Raw genomic sequence first — 19,708 nt, forward strand, 5'->3', positions numbered from 1 at the left:
GGGAACAAATAGACTTGTAAGAGCAGGTATATGACTTGTTCCACATTCGTCCCGTCCCCCCCAATCCCTTCCCACCGATCTCCCTCCTGGCACTTATCCTTGTAAGTGGAACATGTGCTACACCTGCCCTTACACTTCCTCCCTCGGCACCATTCAGGGCCCCAGACAGTCCTTCCAGGTGAGGCGAAACTTCACCTGTGAGTCGGCTGGTGTGGTATACTGCTGCCAGTGTGACCTTATATATTGGTGAGACCCGACGCAGATTGGGAGACCGTTTCGCTGAACACCTATGCTCTGTCCGCCAGAGAAAGCAGGATCTCCCAGTGGCCACACATTTTAATTCCACGTCCCATTCCCATTCTGATATGTCTATCCATGGCCTCCTCTACTGTCAAGATGAAGCCACACTCAGGTTGGAGGAACAACACCTTATATACCGGCCTCCAACCTGATGGCATGAACGTTGACTTCTCTAACTTCCATTAATGCCCCTCCTCCCCTTAACCCATACCTGATATATTTAGCTTTTCCCCCCTCCTTTTTTACTCTCTCTCTGCCCATCACTCTGCCTGTTCTCCATCTCCCTCTAGTGCTCCCCTCCCTCTTTCTTTCTCCCTAGGCCTCCCGTCCCATGATCCTTTCCCTTCTCCAGCTCTGTATCCCTTTTGCCAATCACCTTTCCAGCTCTCAGCTTCACCCCACCCCCTCCAGTCTTCTCCTATCATTTTTCACTTTCCCCTCCCCCTCCTACTTTCAAATCTCTTGCTATATTTCCTTTCAGTTAGTCCTGACGAAGGGTCTCAGCCCGAAACGTCGACAGTGCTTCTCCCTATAGATGCTGCCTGGCTTGCTGCGTTCCACCAGCATTTTGTGTGGGTTATGTTAAGGAAGGGTTAGGTTGATCTTAAGAGTTAAAACGTTTGCACAACATTATGGGCCGAGGGGCTTGTACTGTGCTGAAATGTACCATGTTTCATGTTTAATCATGCTCTTCTATGCCTTGACAAGTAAGTGCTCATCTGGTCACAAAATCCTGTAAAAGGAACTCTGCATCAACCACTAAGGCAATGTACTCTAGGTTCTCACTAGAGCAAAAAGCCCCAGTCTATTACCCCTAGATTTTTTTTAGGTCTATTAAGAGGAAATTTTTCCTGTAGTCTATCCTATCAATTCAGAAATTTAAGAATAACAACTAAAAGCATCCTCAGATTAAATCCAAAGTGATTCTAAAAGTGCAGATTTATCCAACTTGAGATGGAACATTTTACTTTGAAGAACGTTTGCAAATAAATTGCTTCCATCCCTCTCCAGTATAGAACAGACAAGTCTTTTATTCTGAAGACTTGAAATAGTTTGGGACTATGTATAAAGAAACCCATGAGCAGAGAATACAGAACACCAAGACATTATTCAGCATTTTTATTAAGGCAAGCATTCTATACTACAAATATTCAGTTTCAGCTTTTAATGCTTAACCATCAAAAATACTGTTAACAAAACACAGTGTGGATCTACTGAACATCTCCACAGTAATGGATTACAAAACTTTAAAGAAATAAATGCATCAAACGTTTCTGTGCATAAAACACCTACCTGGGTCTAGAAAACTTTTCAATTTACTTTTTTTTTCGTAATTTTCCCCATAAAAGTCTAGGACTAGCGGCACTTAAGCCAGACCTGGTAGTGACTTCATTTCATAAGCTTAGAGGTTTCCTTTCTGATTTTTTTTTTTGGTATACACTTTTTTGTTTTGCTATGTTTTAAAGTTTTTTTTAAACTTTATCCAATGTTTAGATTTTTTCTTCTGTAACACAAGCTTCACTGCCCTCCTGTCCTGCAGAACAAAAACAAAATTTTACATTTATCGTTCCAAATATATTTCTTGCAAAAAGAATTTAAAACATTCATGTGTAATAGACTTGAACTCGGCCAATAGGTGAGCAGTACGTCTTGGGTTATTCCAGACAAAAGAAAATTGATGCACATGAAGTACAAATGAGCACTTGTGCATATAAAAAAACTACCAATTTCTTGATAGTAGAAAGTGAATTGCCCACTATGACTGCACAACTTAACATGTTTAATTGTTTGCAATCTGATTAGGGGAGAACAACATCTGCAGTCAGGAAATCAAAGAACACTGTACATTTTGTCGTTCTAACTAAATTAACCTCAGCAGAGAACAATAATTGCTATATAGAATTCTATCCTATACTAACTCCTTCACATCACCACATACACCTTACCCAGTGTCACTATATGGACACATGATCAGTCTAGGTATTTAACAGTTACTTGTAGTCTGTTTTCGAGGATTAATCTTGTATTTATATTTTGCATTTTTTATGCTGCATCAAATCCAGAAGTAAAAATCATTTTCATCTCCTTTACACTTATGTATGACAATAAACAATCTTGTATCTTGAATATAATAGTTATTTAGCCCATTATGTCACTTTTGTTAATGATTGTTAAATTCGGGCCAAAAATTAATAGTCAACTATTAATATTCAACTTAATAGTCATCAGCTTTTTTTGAATTATGCTCCTAAACTGTAGGACTTCATATCTAAATCAACAAGGGATGCAGCCTCAGTTGGCAGTTTTAAACACCAGCTCAAAAGCTATTTAACCTGGCTTTTAACTAACATCATTTTGTCTTTCATTTTCACGTTTACACTTTATTCTGTTGTAGAGCACTTTGACCTATATCATTTATATGCAAAGTACTCTTAAAATAAGTTATGTTATTTAGCCCATTATATCCTTACCAAACTTGGCTGTTCAACCCAATAGCATTTCCCACCCCACAGCATTTTATAGCTAATGGCAATTGTTCTTAACGTGTGGTGCACAAACCCCTCAGGAAAACAATGTCAAAGATCACAGGAGATCCAAGTAGTTTTAATAAGGGGTAATTAAAAAGTGTATCTCCAATATATTTGCCTTGGATTATGTTTAAAATATCTTGTTTTTACAACCTATCACTGCAAGTTGCCATACCTAAATTGTTCAATAACATTAATCTGTATTCTTGTTCCAGACTCCACTGTAAACTTTAAAACCTTACCCAGCATCTGCTTCTGTTCTTGGGGAGGGGCAGCAGCCAGCTTGGAAGCAGTCAGGGATTCCTGGTCTTGTACGTGAACTGCAGGCTGAAATGGGACAGCATGCATTAAATCCTGCTTAACATAAGAACATAAGAAATAGGAGCAGGAGTAGTCCATCTGGCCCGTCAAGCCTGCTCCACCATTCAATAAGATCATGGCTGATCTGGCCATGGACTCATCTCCACCTACCTGCCTTTTCCCCAAAACCCTCAATTCCCCTACTATGCAAAAATCTTTCCAACCATGCCTTAAATATATTTACTGAGGTAGCCTCCACCGCTTCATTGGGCAGAGAATTCCACAGATTCACCACTCTCAGGGAAAAGCAATTCCTCCTCATCTCTGTCCTAAATCTACTCCCCCAAATCTTGGGGCTGTGTCCCCTTGTTCTAGTCTCACCTACCAGTGGATACGACCTTCCTGCCTCTTTTCTTATCAATATCTTTCATAATTGTATATGTTTCTATAAGATCTCCTCTCATTCTTCTAAATTCCAGTGAGTACAGTCTCTGGCGACTTAATCTCTCCTCGTAATCTAAAAATTAGGTCACAATGCCAATTTTCATCTTGAGATACCCACATCCCAACTGTATTTGAGATTTATCTGATACAAGGAGTAGAACAGGATCTGGAATTAATACATGCGCCCATGTAATCCGGGAGCATTATTCTGCTGGCAATGATTGCTACTTTCTAGTAATGAGATCATGTGTAGAGTACCACACAAAAACAGATTGAGAAGTAGCCTTACCTAACCAATGCCTACAATGCTAATGTGTAAACCTTCTTTACAACACTACTGTGCCCTTGCTTAAAAGCCTTGCACACAGCAATTAAAATGCAAATCCAATGAAAAGAAACTTAAAATTACATTGAAAACTGGCACAGTATGCAAACTTCTTGAATTGATCAGTAAATCTGAAGTTTGCATAAGAGTTCCCGTATTGAAAAAAAATCTCCTATATTAAGACACTTGATTGATTTATGGAATAAGGTAAATATGGACGATGAGATAAAGAAATCTTGATTAGCAAAAAGAACTTTAATTCAAAATAGGCTTATTCCTTTTACAATGGATAATAAACTTTTACATAATTGGTTCCAAAAGGGGATTAAATATATAGGTGATTGTTTTGAAGGAGGTATATTGATGTCATTTGATCAATTAAAAAATAAATATAAAATATCAAATAACACTCTTTTCTGTTATTTTCAATTAAAGGCTTATTTACGAGAAAAGCTGGGACAAACAATGTTGATGCCAAAACCTAGTGAAATAGAAATATTAATTCAAAAAGGAAAAATTAAAAAATTTACATCTTGTATGTATAATTTGATTCAAAAACAGACAATTAAATCAGGAATTCATAAATCAAGACAAAAATGGGAATCTGATTTGAATGTTAAAATTGATGGAAAAAGCTGGTCAAGATTATGTTCTGATAGTATGAGAAATACAATAAATGTTCGACTTAGATTAATACAATATAATTTTTTACTTCAATTATATGTAACACCACAGAAAATAAATAGATTAAATTCAAATATGTCTGACCAATGTTTTCGATGTAATCAAGAAATTGGTACTTTTTTACATTCTACTTGGTCTTGTTTTAAAATTCAACCATTTTGGATAAATCTAAGACTTTTATTGGAACAAATTACTGGAGTACAACTCCCACATAGTCCAGTATTATTTTTATTAGGAGACATTGAAGGGACAATACCGAAACTTAAATTGAGTAAGTATCAGAAAAAATTTATAAAAATTGCATTGGTAGTAGCCAAAAAAGTTATCGCAGTTACTTGGAAATCTGATTTATATTTAACTATGGATTGTTGGAATAATGAAATACATAGTTGTATTCCACTTGAAAAAAATTACATACAATCTAAGAAATGAATATGATATATTTTTGAAAATTTGGCTCCCATACTTACAAAAGATAGGATTAAATACATAGGTCCTTTGAAGATAAAATTATAAAGTAATTGGGGAAAGTAAAAATAAATATTAAAATTATTTTGAACTCCATGGAGCATGTGGGGATCCTTCAATATCCAGGCAATCTTTCTCTTCTTTTTTTCTTTCTTTAGATAAGGGTTAAGGGGAGGATTAATATTATTTTTCTCACTATTTTATCATCACATTTATTCTTCGTAATTTTCTAAAATTTAATAATAAAAATTTTTAAAAAGAGTCTACATGTCAGCAGTTCCATTTTGAAGCAATATATATCACAAAACATTAGCAAGGTACCTAATTAGATGCAGCTAAAATCAAGACCATGAACTTGCATGGCAGTTTTCACCTTGGGACATTACAGCCTCTCCCTAACACATTTACAGTCTGTGGGTAACAATGACAGGGCTATCACTTATTGATCATCAGCCCTTCAGGTAGTAATGAGGTGAGTTCCAATCCACTTAGTTTGTGATATATAGTAACAATAGATAGGAAGTTTCAGTGTTTAGACCCAGCAACAATCAAAGAATGGCAATGGAATTCCATGCCAATTAAAACCAAGTTTTAGATGGTGTTTTTATGTACATCTTGCCTTTTTCCTCGCTGCTGGTAGACATCAGAGGTGCTTTCATCATAGCCACAAGTAGCTACAGGGCATTTTCTTGACTGTACACAATACAGACATCATTTGATAACAATGGAGGGACTGAAAGCTCAAAACAAGGATGCCATTGAAATAGACTGCTGTGTTCTGAACAGTTCCTGTGAGTTGGAGCTGTACTCACGAATAGGAATAACAACCTTACTCATGTGCATTCAGTTGGTGGAAAGGCTTTAAGTTACAAGGAATTAAATCAGTCATAGGATAAGAAACGCCTCTGCTGCTATTAGAGCCAAAGAATCTGTGTGGCTTAACTATCTGGTAGCCCCCAGACGTTGGGGGTTGCTCTCAAAGGCAATGGCAATGTTATGCTTGGGTATTCTCCTTGGAGATGACCACTGTTGGCACTAATGCAGCACAAACCGTACCTGCCAAATACCTCAACACTTGGATATTGTCCAACGCTTAGACTGGAGTCATTCATTTCCAGAATTGGAAATAGAATGGAATGTTACGATCTGCAGCCGGCACTTCCATTTCTAATCTTAAGGTACAACATTGGAAAAACAGCTAAAGATTATTGGGCCTTGGACAATGCTCCCAATGAATTCCTGAGTGTTTTATTTTTCTTACCTTTTGGGATAATAACCACACTAGCTCCCTTTATGTGTTGTAAAATGCAAGGGAACTTACCACAATTAACATTAAGCTTCTAAGTCTATGTGCTCTTACTGTGACAATTATTTTCCCCATTAATCCATTTTAACCTCATAGTACAGGCATTTCCTTTGTTCTATATATTCCTCCCCCAAGTTCCCTCATACTGAAAATTTACACTTGTGATTAAGCTACGAACTCAAAAGTTGAACAACCCTTTTCCACAGCTGCTGCCTGACCTGCAGTTTCTCCAGCACTGTTTTTAATTCCCTCCGATTTCAATGGACTGCAGTTGTTCTAATTTTCAATGTGAATGATACTCTTATCTTTAAACCATTATCACCAAGACAAGATTGCCTGACCCTGATGTCAATTTCTCATTCACATCCGGGTATCTATCTAAACTACAATACTCGTATAGACGCATCAGACTCAGATAGACTCTTGACTGAGTAAGTTCCGGGTACACAAGATTCACCAAGTTGAAGCCAGAACAATGAAACTGCATGAAACCAACTCTCCTGGTGAAATTATTCTACAAATTTCAATGTTGAAAATTATCGTGTTCCAGAGCACAGAAATGGACTCTTTGGTTTATCACATTCATGCCAATCCTTTGCCCACCTACAATCTGATTTGCTCACTTTAAGACCATCTTTCTTTGCCTTGTCTAAATGTCTACTTCATTGCTTTTCAAACGTACTAATCATATCCAATTTCACCATTTTCTAGTCATCAGCTCTCTGCAAAATATACTCCTTAAATCCACTTTAGAATTCCCTCTTTTCATCTAAAACCTTTGCCCTTGTTTCTGATCCCTTGAGAAGAGATTTTGACTGGCTATACCTCAATTATTATATATCTCTGTTGGCTCACCATTTAGCTTCCTTTGTTCGAGGGAAAACAAGCACAGCCTATCCAATCTTTTCCTCAAATCCAAGCAACATCCTCATCAATTCTTCTGCACTCTCTCCAGCAAAATCACTTCCTTCTTATCATGATGTGATCAGACCTCCAAGTGCAGCCTAACCAGTACTCCAATGCTGTGTGCAAAATCTGAATAGATAATGTACCTGTTGCATGGCAACCGGAGGCTGGGTATTTAGATTTTGTTGAGGATTGTGGACTCCTGCAGCATATTTGCATGGTGTAAGTGAACAAGCACCAGGAGCTGTAGCACCAGCGCGAGGTCCCATTGTCTGTGTTGCTGTGTTAGCTTTAAAAAGAAATTCCCAAAGTTCAAAAGTCTGAAAACTTGCAAACTGTTAAACCACAGTCAGATAAAATATTTCCATACCTTAAATATTACGTCATTTGTGCTCCAAGTTCCATAGCTAATTTATGTAAACATTTGACTAAATTTTACTGAACAGTTCACTGAAGGAAAAGCTGACTCCATAACTATTTTCCCACACTAGTATACAATGTGCAACCTATCTTCCTTCTGCAGTATCGGCAATGGAAATGACACGTTGGCTCTTTAGAAAAAAGTTTGCACAACTCGGTATATCCCAAAGTAATTCAGAGCCAACAAAAAGCATCCAGTTAAGTCGTACACATCCTCCCCCTCTGGTTTGTGAATTATCCAACCTGACAAGCTTATCAAATGCTTCCCAAATGACCCCAACGACACCATCACCCTTATGGCATGGTTATCAAAGGGGAAATGCAAAGGAACCTGCCATGATTAACACTGCACAATTGCATTAACAGCAAAGTTAGTGACAAAATATTATTTATTTATTGATTGCAATACAGCACAGAGTAAGCCCTTCAAACTGCACTACCTAGCAACCGTGATTTAACCCTAGCCTAATTATGGGACAATTTACAATGACCAGTTAACCTATCAACCGGTACGTGTTTGGACTGTGGGAGGAAACCAGAGCACCCAGAGGAAACCCACACCATCATGGGGAGAGCATACAAACTCCTTACAGTCAGCAGCGGGAATTGAACCCGGGTCACCGACACTGTGATGTGTTGTGCTAACCAATATGCTATCATGCCACCCTATTTGATTTGAATGGTAATGATTTAACAATAAATTGGTTTAAAATAATTAAACTGGGAAAAAGTGAAAATCAAGTGTAAATTTTATATTGATACCTCGTTGTCCTCAGTTTAATCTGACACGTTTCATTAAGTATAAGTACACTAGGCAATTGCAGCAGATCACGTTTGTCTCTAGAGTCAAGAAAAGCTTGGTTATCAAGCTCAGGATTTCCATACATGTGTAGGAATCCCATATTTTAAGGAACTTATACCAAGAAATATGCTAGCAGAATTGAATAGAACTGTCAGACTTGCTGTACAAGTACCAGCCCAATTAAACAGTTCACTGTAAACATGAGTTCAAAATGAATGCAGCTTTATTACCATAGTAAGAATGGCTATATTACCATATTATGAATGACTAGCTGGCTCTGAATTCTGTGCAATACACTTGTGAAAAATTGCTAGCAACTATGAGTGGTAAACTATGCATACCTGTCTGGACACGCCCCTCTGCTGACTACTCCTGTGGCTCCTCCTTCAGACCCCTGTATAAAGGCAATTGGGGCACTGCTCCTCCCTCAATCTTCGACATGGTCGTGCACCCTTTTCGCTGTTAATAAAAGCCTATCGTTCACTTCCAGTCTCCTAGAGTTATTGATGGTGCATCACTATGGCAAAGCTTTAATATCAAAATAATTTCTACTTCAATTGAACAACCAATGTTCTCCCACTTTCTTTAAGCTTCAAGTCATCTTGCCATGAGGCTAAACTACCTGTGGTATTACCAAGAAATGAAAGGAGCAGTTTCCAGAATAGATCAACAATGCAAGAAAATGGAATTGCAGTTAAATAGTGGAACAAGCCTAAACTATTAACTCCCTGATTTTCATGAGGTTTAAAATACATTCTTATGAACAGACACGCTGAGTGCTCATAACACAAGCAGGGGTTAGTCTCATGGAGCTGATGGTTGGTGGTTGGGGACCTGCTGAACACATGCTACCAGGCAAACTCTGGAATGCTAACAAGGAAATCCAATTTTATAGAAATCAGGGGGAAAAAATCAAAGTTAGGATGCAATAAATCTACCCAAATAATAACTGACAGTTAGACAGAAAAGTTTACCTTTACTTAAAGCATTCTACTGACCTTGGGGTCTGACATGTTGAGCACTGGGTCGAAGCTGTGCAAGCTGACCTGTGGGGTAATATGCAGCATGGTTGTGAGCCTGTAAATAATTCAATCGATTACGACAGTTACAATGTTGTGATTACCTCAAAAGCTCATTTATGTTCATTTCAAAAATAACAACAGCCTCTCAATACAAAATCCACCTCCACTTTTAATGTAGAATAATTTACCTGAGGAGTTGCTGCCATTAAGTACCTAGGCAGTAAAGCTGGTAGGTAAGGATTGATAACAAGGTTGATAAGAGGATTTGGAACAGCTCTGACACTCGCCATTCTCTGCATGTATTGGTTTGTTAGATGAGCTTGTCGTTCTTCTTTGCGTTGAGCCAGAGCAACATACAAAGGCTTGGTGCTAAGAATCCGGCCGTTCATCTCTGTTACAGCCTTGGTAGCTTCCTCGGGTGAAGAGAAACAGACAAATCCAAAGCCTTTACTGCGCCCATGCTCCATCATCACCTATATAGATAAAAGGGAGAGATTTCATTCTGATAAACAACCAGTTTCAATTATTACCTGAACAATACAAAATTCAACAAACTTGATATTCTCGTGTTTGAAACTTAATGTTTTCTTTTAAATTTCATTTGGGTGATGTCCATTCAACAATATGCCAAAAATTGTTAAGTTCTGAAGCTTAAGCAAAACATTCAGACAAGATTTTGTGTTAAGATGCCAATTTACCATTAATCTACTTCTACAATTCTGACAAAGTTATTCTTCCTCTGACATGGTAATGTATTATGCATCAAGTAACAATACCTTAGCACTTGTAATTGTTCCGAATGGTGAAAATTCTTTGCGCAGTTGCTCATCATCAATACATTTATCCAGATTTTTGACATAAAGGTTGACCCTCTATAATTGAAAAATATCCAACTTTAAAGTTATATTAAGCCATACTTAAATACAAATGTACTTTAAAAATCATTAAACTGACATACTTCATACAGAAGCAACAGATAGAATTATTCAATCCTTTAATCAAATCATAACTCAATCATCCATACATTTTAACCATAAATGGAGATGGCAAATTAATGGGGAATAGATGATTTGTGAACATCTCCATTACTAGTAGCAGAGCTGAAGCCTGACAAAAAAAGCCAGGAAGATAAAATTGCATTTAGTAGCATTGTTGATAAGGATACTCCAAGGCAATTTTTGGATTGCAGAAACAGATCTAATGTATAAAACAGCCATTTCAAAACAACAATTCCACTAATCATTGTGATAACCAGTATACTGTCAATGATTTTGTCTGAGAAGACAATTATAATGCTAAGGTACTGCTCTCTTCATGAAAATAGAAGCACAGAATGTTATTACATCAACCTTAGAGTGAAGATAAAAGTTAAAATTAAATCCCGAGCCTTATAGGCCCAACAGGCCAGTGCTTATACCGGTTTCCATGATGTGAAGCGACTGGGAGTATGAGACTCCTCCCGCCCCACCCCCAGACAGGATGCCAGTTTGTCGCAAGGTTAACCCCCAGCATTTCACCGGTGCCCATTTTCAGCTGAGTGGACTGGAGCAATGTGTGGTTAGGTGCCTTGCTCAAGGATGCAGCACACTGCTCGGCTGGGGCTTGAACTCATGACCTTCAGGTCGCTAGTCCAATGCCTTAACAACTTGGCCACGCACCACACATAAAATGGAAGATGGGGCTTCCAGAACATGGCATCTCTGTACTAGTCTTCCAGTGTTTATCAGAAAGTTTGTTCATTTTTTGGTGATCACCTCTGAAGAGTTCAGAACCACCTGCCAGAGATGTCAAGTAGATAATCCATCTAGTCTTCTCCAGAGTATTCTGCACCAAATGCCACTCTTCCATCACTATTCACTCAAGGGCTTGTTAAGGAGCCAACACACCCCAGATAAACCATTGAAGACCAATGCTCAGCAGAATGAGTAATCCTCAAACCCAAACTGTTCCAATACAACTAACTCCTGTGTGACTGTAAGGAAAAAGTTAAATGTGCATCCTCCTTGGTATATGCTAAAATAAAATGGAAGTCTGTAAGAGAAAAGGGTGTTGGCTTGGAGTGGGATTGGAGAAAGTACAAGAGAACCAGTCCACAGCAAGGTCTGAGAAAGTTAAGAGAGTAGAAGTCTATGGCCCTAACAGTGGAAGATGGTGAAAAGCGTATTTTTTTCCCACAGAAAGGCAGGGTCATTGTGCAGAGGCAGGTGGCAAATGCATGGAAAAGTATTAGTGTACGTGGTTTTTAAGGGTATAAGAAGGGTATAAGGGTATATATCTTCTTGGTCCAAGGAGAGAGTTTTGTCCTAGGTCATGGCTAAAGATGACTGCTGAGATAGGGAATGGTACATCCATCAAGCGAGTTGGAGATAGACTTAGATTTTTGAGATAGAGCGAAAGGGAGGGAGAGAGGGGAGGCTGCGTGGAAGCATTCTGCAGATCAGCTCATTCAGAGTATGGTAAATATTATCTTGATTTCTGTGCTACTACTACTTACTGCCGTAGAGATTTATTTTTGCTTTTGTATTGCATTTGTGCTAGTTCTGATAAAGTGTGAACATGTGTGTCCTCTCCTTTGTTTGCGTATACGTGCGCAAACACCCTGAGCTGAACTAGAAGAGAACACATAACAAATCTCAAAATAATTTTCATTTACAAATCCGTGCTGCGAGCAGAGTTCAGCATAATGGGTGCAATGTTTTGCAACCGACAGGGTAAATCTGGGGGTGAGACTGAGATTAAGGTACCGGAGTTCGAGGGACAGCACCCATGGACTTGTTGCAGTGACCAGTCTGTTTTCAGAAGGTTACCCTCCCACATGTTGGAGAGCTGAGATGAAGAGCAGTAGCTAGTGGTGACAGCCTGGGTTTGAAAGCCACTCTCTGCGGACATGTGGACATGTGGACATGTACCCCCAGATCCCTCTGCTCCTCCACACTACCAAATTTCCTGCTATTTACTTTGTACTCTGCTTTGCAGTTTGTTCTTCCAAAGTGTACCACCTCACACTTCTCCGGGTTGAACTCCATCTGCCACTTCTCAGCCCACTTCTGCATCCTATCAATGTCTCTCTGTAATCTTCAACAATCCTCTACACTATCCACAACACCACCAACTTTTGTGTCATCTGCAAACTTGCAAACCACCCTTCTACCCCCACTTACAGGTCATTAATAAAAATCCCAAAAAGTAGGGGTCCCAGAACCAATCCTTGTGGGACACCACTAGTCACAACCCTCCAATCTGAATGTATTCCCTCCACCACAACCCTCTGCTTTCTGCAGGCAAGCCAATTCTGAATCCACCTGACCAAACTTCCCTGGATCCCATGCCTTCTGACTTTCTGAATAAGCCTACCGTGTGGTACCTTGTCAAATGCCTTACTAAAATCCATGTAGATCACATCCACTGCACTATCCTCATCTATATGCCTGATCACCTCAAAGAACTCTGTCAGGCTTGTTAGACATGATCTGCCCTTCACAAAGCCATGTTGACTGTCCCTGATCAGACCATGATTCTCTAAATGCCCACGGATCCTATTCTAAGAATCTTTTCCAACAGCTTTCCCACCACAGATGTAAGGCTCACTGGTCTATAATTACCCGGATTACCCCTACTTCTTTTTTTGAACAAGGGGACAACATTTGCCTCCCTCTGGTACCATTCCCGTGTACAACAAGGACATAAAGATCCTAGCCAGAGGCTCAGCAATCTTTTCCCTCACCTCATGGAGCAGCCTGGGGAATATTCCGTCAGGCCCAGGGGACTTATCCATCCTAATGTATTTTACCAACTCCAACGCCTCCTCTCCCTTAATATTAACATGCTCCAGAACATCAACCTCACTCATATTGTCCTCACCGTCATCAAGTTCCGTCTCAGTGGTGAATACCGAAGAAGAGTATTCATTGAGGACCTTCATACCCATTCATTGAGTATGAAGGAATATGAATATGAATGTGAATGATGGTCATTAGTGTCCTGAGGGTCAACTCAGAGTGGCCGGAAACTCTCTCCACCCCAGCCTCTCACATGAAGTGGGGCCAGGGTCCCCAGGCAGTCTGAGTAATATGCTTTCCATCAGGGAAACACAAGGCCTCACACACATGTAACTGTTACTTTGTGGTGGGGAGGTGGGAACAGATAAAAGGTTAATGCTTTTCTGCATTCGGCTAGAAGTGGAAACTCTGACCGGCATCAGGAGATTCTGGTGCTAGTGGACAGTTTAGGAGCAAGTATGATAAAAGTACAGGAAACAACAGGTCGACTGGCTCTTGGGGAGAGACAACCGATGGAAGCCTGAGTACTGATCGCCGCGTTACCTTAAAATATAATTGGAATTAATGTACTACAGGGACAGATAGAGCAGGCTAAATTGGGGAAGCATACATTAGGCCTCTTAAAAGCCACTGTTTTAGTGGGGCAAACGATGTGGGAGCTTCTTACAATCCCGCCACGGAGTGACGTGGATTGTGTGAAACAGCACTGAAAACTGGGAGGACATAACGAGTCTCAGACACCGTGGCAGAGTTATTAAAACAAGGTGTGATCAGGCCTGTCTGGCCAGTAAAGAAATCGGATGGCAGCTGGATGAGGACAGTTGATTATCACCAATTAATTAAACACGCCCCTCCGTTAACCATTGCTAACCCGGACGTAGTGACCTTAGGGGAAAGAATGTCACAGGGAGACAAGAAATGGTATGCTGTAATAGACCTGGCCAGCACATTCTTTTCCATTCCCCTGTCATCAGGATCAATTTGCCTTCACAGGGGAGGTGGACGGTACACATTCACCCGATTGCCTCAGGGGTATGTGCACAGCCCCACCTTGTGTCATGGTCCGATGGCACAAGACCCCGATTCGTTACTCTCTTGCCTGAGATATGAGTAGTCCACTATATCGATGACATCGTGCTTAGAGGATCCACCAGTGGTACAGCTGAGGTCCTGGATGTGCTGGTAAGCTACATAAGGATCTTGGGCTACCTACTGGAGATGGCACATACCACAGCCAACTGGCCTGTTACGACCCTTATATATAAAAAAAACTAGGAAGAAAGCAATGAATGGTGTCCAGAGCAACAACAGGCATTTGAGACTGCTAAGGAAACAGTGGCTCAGGCCCCTCATTTATCCGGTTTGCCCTTTGAGCCACAGGTAACCGTTCAACAGAATACCACTGTATGGAGCTTATGGCAAAGACAGACTGGGGTGAACATTCCCTGAGGGTTTTGGTCCTGCGCCCTATGAAAGAGAGCTGCTAGCCTGCTACTGGGCCTTGCTGGAGGCTGGGGCCTTGACAAAGGGAAGGGAGGAGGTCATGAGACCTGACCTCCCCATTATGATGTGGGTGGGGAGGGCGCGACAAGCTTCTATTGTGAACTGGAAGTGGTACGTCGCAGAATGGGCAAAGAAGGGCTCAGAGGGGATCAGAAAATTACCCGAAAGTGTAGCCCACGTGCCGGTGGACAGAAATGGTACCGAACGTGCTGGCCTGCTCCCCTCTCCTGTTAGGTGGGGTGAGCCCAACGAACAGTTGTCTGAAGCTTGGGTTACGGAAGGCTCCAGTCGCTGGAAAGCCAGCGTCCCGGGATGGGAATCTGCCAATGCTGAACAGTCACAGGTGTGGCAGGGGAAGGGTGGTTCCAGCCAGCTAGCTGAACTGGTAGCAGTCACCTTACCATTGCAGCTGTGCATATAACCAGACAGACAGGCAGCTACGAATGGAATGGCTGTGTGAGTGGCAGGCTGTTGACAAGTAAGCTGGCAAGAACTGGGAAAGCCCCTGTGGGGACAGGCACTTTGGGAAAAGATCTGGGAAGTGGTCCAATAGATGAAGATCACTGTTTTCCATGTAGATGCTCACCAGAAAGACGCCTCTCTATCCACCACCTTTAATAATAAAGTGGACCAGTTGTCAGGTCAACACCCCTGAATTCCAAGCATGTGACGTGGCTGGTCATTTGGGAGTGCAAGGCACAATGGAATGGGTTACACAACAAGGGATATGACTACAGCAGACATGATGAAAATAGTTATTGCTACATGTTATATTTGTTAGCAAGTTCTAAGAGAACTCCCTGAGAAGCCGACTGCCCACAGTTAAAGGGAGGCAGATTGATTTACAGTGGATCCCTGCCCCAGCAATGATTTAAATATTTGTTTCCCATGGTTGACAACTATTCAGGTTTGTAATGGCAACCCCTTGCACAAGAGCTGACCAGGATCACACACCGAAGGGATCGCATAAGTTCTGGGGACCCTCAAGAAATAGACTCAGATAATGGGTCCCACTTCTCGGGACAAACCATGAAAGACTGGGCTGCCAGTAAAGGAACTCATGGGGTACATCAATACCCTATTATCCTCAAATATCGGAGCTAATTGAAAGTAGGAATGAACCTTTAAATCAACAGACTCGTTTATTGATACCAACTTGCATCTTACAGGGGTAGGTGTCTGTACTATCCCATGCCTTGTACAATGTAAACAACAGACCTTTACCCCAGGAATCACCTGAGAGCAGGTGTACCCCAGAACGGGAGAGGGAAACAGGCATGGAAGAATAGACTCCCCAGTGGGAGGAAAGTATGGGTGCAAACTCTCTGGTTTGCGAGGGGGAGATTGTAGCAAACGGATATGGTAACACTTAATGGGTATCAGTATAAGGGAAAGACCTCCTGGTATGTTTGAACAAGGAGAAATCGACCAAATGAGAATGATCAAAATTTTTGAAAGACTGATAATAACAGATGCCTTGTTTTCTCCCAGGTGAAATAACAGCCCTGTAATTAATTTTATGGATGGCATGGACTTTACTTAAAAACATTCTACTTACGTTGGGGTTGGACCTGGACGGAAGCTGTGTAAGATGACCTGCTGGGCAATGTGCAGCACGGTTCTGAGCCTGTGAATGAATGTTGTGATTACATCAAAAGCTCATTTATGTTTATTTCATAAATAACTACAGCCACTTAATACAAAATCCACCTCCACTTTTAGTGTACAATAATTTACCTGAGGGATTGCTGCCATGAAATCCCCAGACAGTGGAGCTGGTTGTTAAGGATTGATGACAGGATTTGGAACAGCTCTGACACTCACCATTCTCTGCATGTATTGCTTTGCCAGATAAGCTCGTCGTTCTTCTTTGCGCTGAGCCAGAACAACATACAAAGGCTTGGTGCTAAGAATCCGGCCGTTCATCTCTGTTACAGCCTTGGTAGCTTCCTCTGGTGAAGAGAAACAGACAAATCCAAAGCCTTTACTGCGCCCATGCTCCATCATCACCTATATAGATAAAACGGAGAGATTTCATTCTGATAAACAACCAGTTTCAATTATTACCTGAACAATACAAAATTCAACAAACTTGATATTCTTGTGTTTGAAACTTAATGTTTTCTTTAAAATTTCATTTATGTGAAATTTATGTAAAATTTCAATATGCCAAAAATTGTTAAGTTCTGAAGCTTAAGCAAAACACTCAAACAAGATTTTTGTGTTGAGATGCCAAGTTACCATTAATCTACTTCTACAATTCTGACAAGAAGTTATTCTTCCTCTGACATGGTAATGTATTATGCACCAAGTAACAATACCTTAGCACTTGTAATTGTACCGAACGGTGAAAATTCTTTGCGCAGTTGCTCATCATCAATACATTTATCCAGATTTTTGACATAAAGGTTGGTCCCCTAAAATTGAAAATTATCCATCGGATTTAAATTTATATTAAATCATATTTAAATGCAAAAGTACTTTAAAAAATCATTAAACTGGCATACTTCATATGGAAGCAACATAGATAGAATTATGCAATCCTTTAATCAAATCAAAACTCAGTCATCCCTAATTATTAACCATGAACGGAGATGGCAACTTAATAATGATTTGTGAACATCTCCATTACTAGTAACAGAATAAATTCAGCGCCAGCCATTTCAATCAGCTAATTTCAAGTATTAACTAACTGGCAACATCTTGCTCACTGATGCTTAGCCCACCTTAGACCTTTTCCGATAATCAAGAAGCACCAGATTAATCTAAGTATTGGGAAGCAGTGAAGATTGAGGTTACATTTACCAACACATTGATAGTCAAAAAAAATGATAATCTATACCCAAACTAATTACATTCTCATTTTTCATTGCAGGTAAAGTAAAAGCACAATACAAGCAAGTTAAACTTCTGTGTGTTCAGAAAAAAGGGAAAGTGGCACCAATATGCACTTTAGGAAAAGCAATAAAAGAATAAAATAAGATGATCTTCAGGCAAGGTCTATGTGAAACATCACATGCATCTCTCCACAAATACTTCTAAGCTTGCTGAATATTTTCACTTTCTGTATTACATTCTGACTCAAATTGATAAGATTCTTGAACATACAAGAATACTGGAAGGACTCAGCAGGTCAGGCAGCATCTATGGAGGGGAATAAACAGCCGACATTTTGGGCTGAGAACCTTCATCGCCATGTGAGTCCTGATGAAGGATCTCAGGCCAAATCATCCTTGGATGCTGCCTGACCAGCTAAGTTCCTCTAGCATCCTGTGTGTGTTGCTCTGGAATTCCAGCACCTGCAGAATTCTTAGTGTTTAGATAAGCTTCTTCATGATTTAGGTCAATGACTGAAACACCAACAGTTTCACTGTTTACCTGGTACTTTGTGATTTGGTCCTTTTTCATCTGTTCAAATTGGTGCTTCAGCTCTGCCTGTCGCTCAACCATTTCCTGGGCCCAATGCCAAACAAATGATGTTGCAATGCATGATCACCTGTTTGCTGAACAGAAACCAACCACACCTAGTACAGCGTCACTGACACAGAGGCAGAGTCATACAACCTTGAGTAACACACACAAAATGCTGGAGCAACTCAGCAGGCCAGGCAACATCTGTGGAGAGAAATGTACAGTCGACGTTTCTGGCTGAGACCCCTTGTCGGGTCTGTTTATTCCTCTCCATATGCACTGCCCAACCTGCTGAGCCTCTCTAGCATTTTGTGTGTGTTACTCTGCAGAATCTCGTGTTCACACAACATAGAATCAGCCCATCAGCCCACTATGTCCATCCTGACCATTGTGCCCTCACATCAATTACTCACTGAAATAACACCATTCACCAGCTCTTGGTCCGTAGCCTTTGTGCAGCATCCTTAAACCTACTCTAAACCTTTGACCCCCACCTCCCCCCCATATCCCTCACCCTAAACATATGCCCTCTAGCTTTAGATATTTCTGCTACAGGAGAGACTCTCCTTGGTGTGAAGGCAGTACATGGTCACATACACATACTTGATAATAATACTTACTTTGACTCAGAGGGCTTGGTGTCGAACACTGATTAAGAAAGTGATGAGAAAGAACTTTTCCTCTCAGAGGATATGACTCTTGGGCCCTCCTGTCCACCGAAAGCTTGTGTATAGTTAAGGAAATGGAGGATTACAGGGAAAGTGCAAAGATAGCTTCATGGTTGTTCCTATCAATGCGATCGACACCAGGCACGTTGATGTGAACAATATGTTATTGATGTTGCTTCCCTCACTGACAGTAACCTTCTTCGTTGGTCACATTTGGGTACATTGCAAGCAAAGTTTGATAGGTTGTATATATGTGTATGTATATATATTATAAATTGTCTATAGATGCTGCCTGACCTGCTGAGTTCCTCCAGTATTTTGTGGGTGTTACTCTGGATTTCCAGCATCCTGTGTGTTTATGATTTAATATTCCATGTGCCTGCTTCATCTCCTTATCTACTGTACCTGTGCTGCCACCTTCAGGAATCCTTGGACTTGTGCACCAATTTCCATCAGTCCCTACTGCTGTGTATTTAACATTTTAGTTATATTTGAATAATCTTGTATATATACCTGTATATTGTTTAATTAAGCATTTTTGTTCATTTAAGTAATTACAGGTTATATGTATAAATACGTGAATTGCATACATCATCAAGCTACCGCACGATACGTGCACGCCTCACTTCAAGCAAGCTCGAAGTTAAACCTGTATCCTTGGACTCCCTGTCTTTCTTTGAATCAACTTAATGTTGTGAAGTTACAAAATATAACATTGATGATGAGGTATTTTTAAAAAGAACCCAATATGACTACCGACCTACTAAAATGCAACAAAGCGTTCAAGCTTGAAAAAAACAAGCGAGGAATGGTGAGTATGCAGCACTGCATGAGGAGACCAC

The 19,708-nt window shown here is 40.3% G+C and overlaps 1 protein-coding gene across 3 annotated transcripts; it reads right to left on the minus strand.

Moving 5' to 3' along the window:
• Window positions 1–1,404: 1,404 nt before the first annotated feature.
• On the minus strand, window positions 1,405–18,290 carry LOC132395330 (polyadenylate-binding protein 1-like). 3 transcript variants are annotated; one of them, XM_059971777.1, is made up of 10 exons: window positions 18,166–18,290; window positions 17,109–17,204; window positions 16,612–16,797; window positions 16,346–16,414; window positions 10,282–10,377; window positions 9,694–9,978; window positions 9,482–9,560; window positions 7,408–7,550; window positions 3,071–3,155; window positions 1,405–1,834 (listed from the first exon to the last, which is right to left on the minus strand). In XM_059971777.1, exons 1-10 carry the CDS (start codon window positions 18,235–18,237, stop codon window positions 1,791–1,793), a joined length of 1,155 nt encoding a protein of 384 aa, XP_059827760.1. In that variant the 5' UTR covers window positions 18,238–18,290; the 3' UTR covers window positions 1,405–1,790. The 3 variants fall into 3 exon arrangements, with proteins under 3 accessions (XP_059827760.1, XP_059827769.1, XP_059827777.1); XM_059971786.1 differs by lacking the exon at window positions 16,346–16,414; XM_059971794.1 differs by lacking the exon at window positions 7,408–7,550.
• Between the last annotated feature and the right edge of the window lie 1,418 nt (window positions 18,291–19,708).

This window comes from Hypanus sabinus, chromosome 1 (genome assembly GCF_030144855.1).
Source record: "Hypanus sabinus isolate sHypSab1 chromosome 1, sHypSab1.hap1, whole genome shotgun sequence".
NCBI classification, from domain to species: Eukaryota; Metazoa; Chordata; class Chondrichthyes; order Myliobatiformes; family Dasyatidae; genus Hypanus; species Hypanus sabinus.

What these genes read in the sequence shown, in the direction of transcription:
- LOC132395330 (XM_059971777.1), bottom strand. Translation starts at nt 18,237, where the DNA reads ATGGTTGAGCGACAGGCAGAGCTGAAGCACCAATTTGAACAGATGAAA. An exon ending in ACCAAATCACAAAGTACCAG is followed by an intron (nt 17,205 to 18,165) that starts GTAAACAGTGAA and finishes TTTCAATTTTAG; the next exon opens with GGGACCAACCTTTATGTCAA. An exon ending in CTCCGGTTGCCATGCAACAG is followed by an intron (nt 3,156 to 7,407) that starts GTACATTATCTA and finishes GTCCCATTTCAG; the next exon opens with CCTGCAGTTCACGTACAAGA.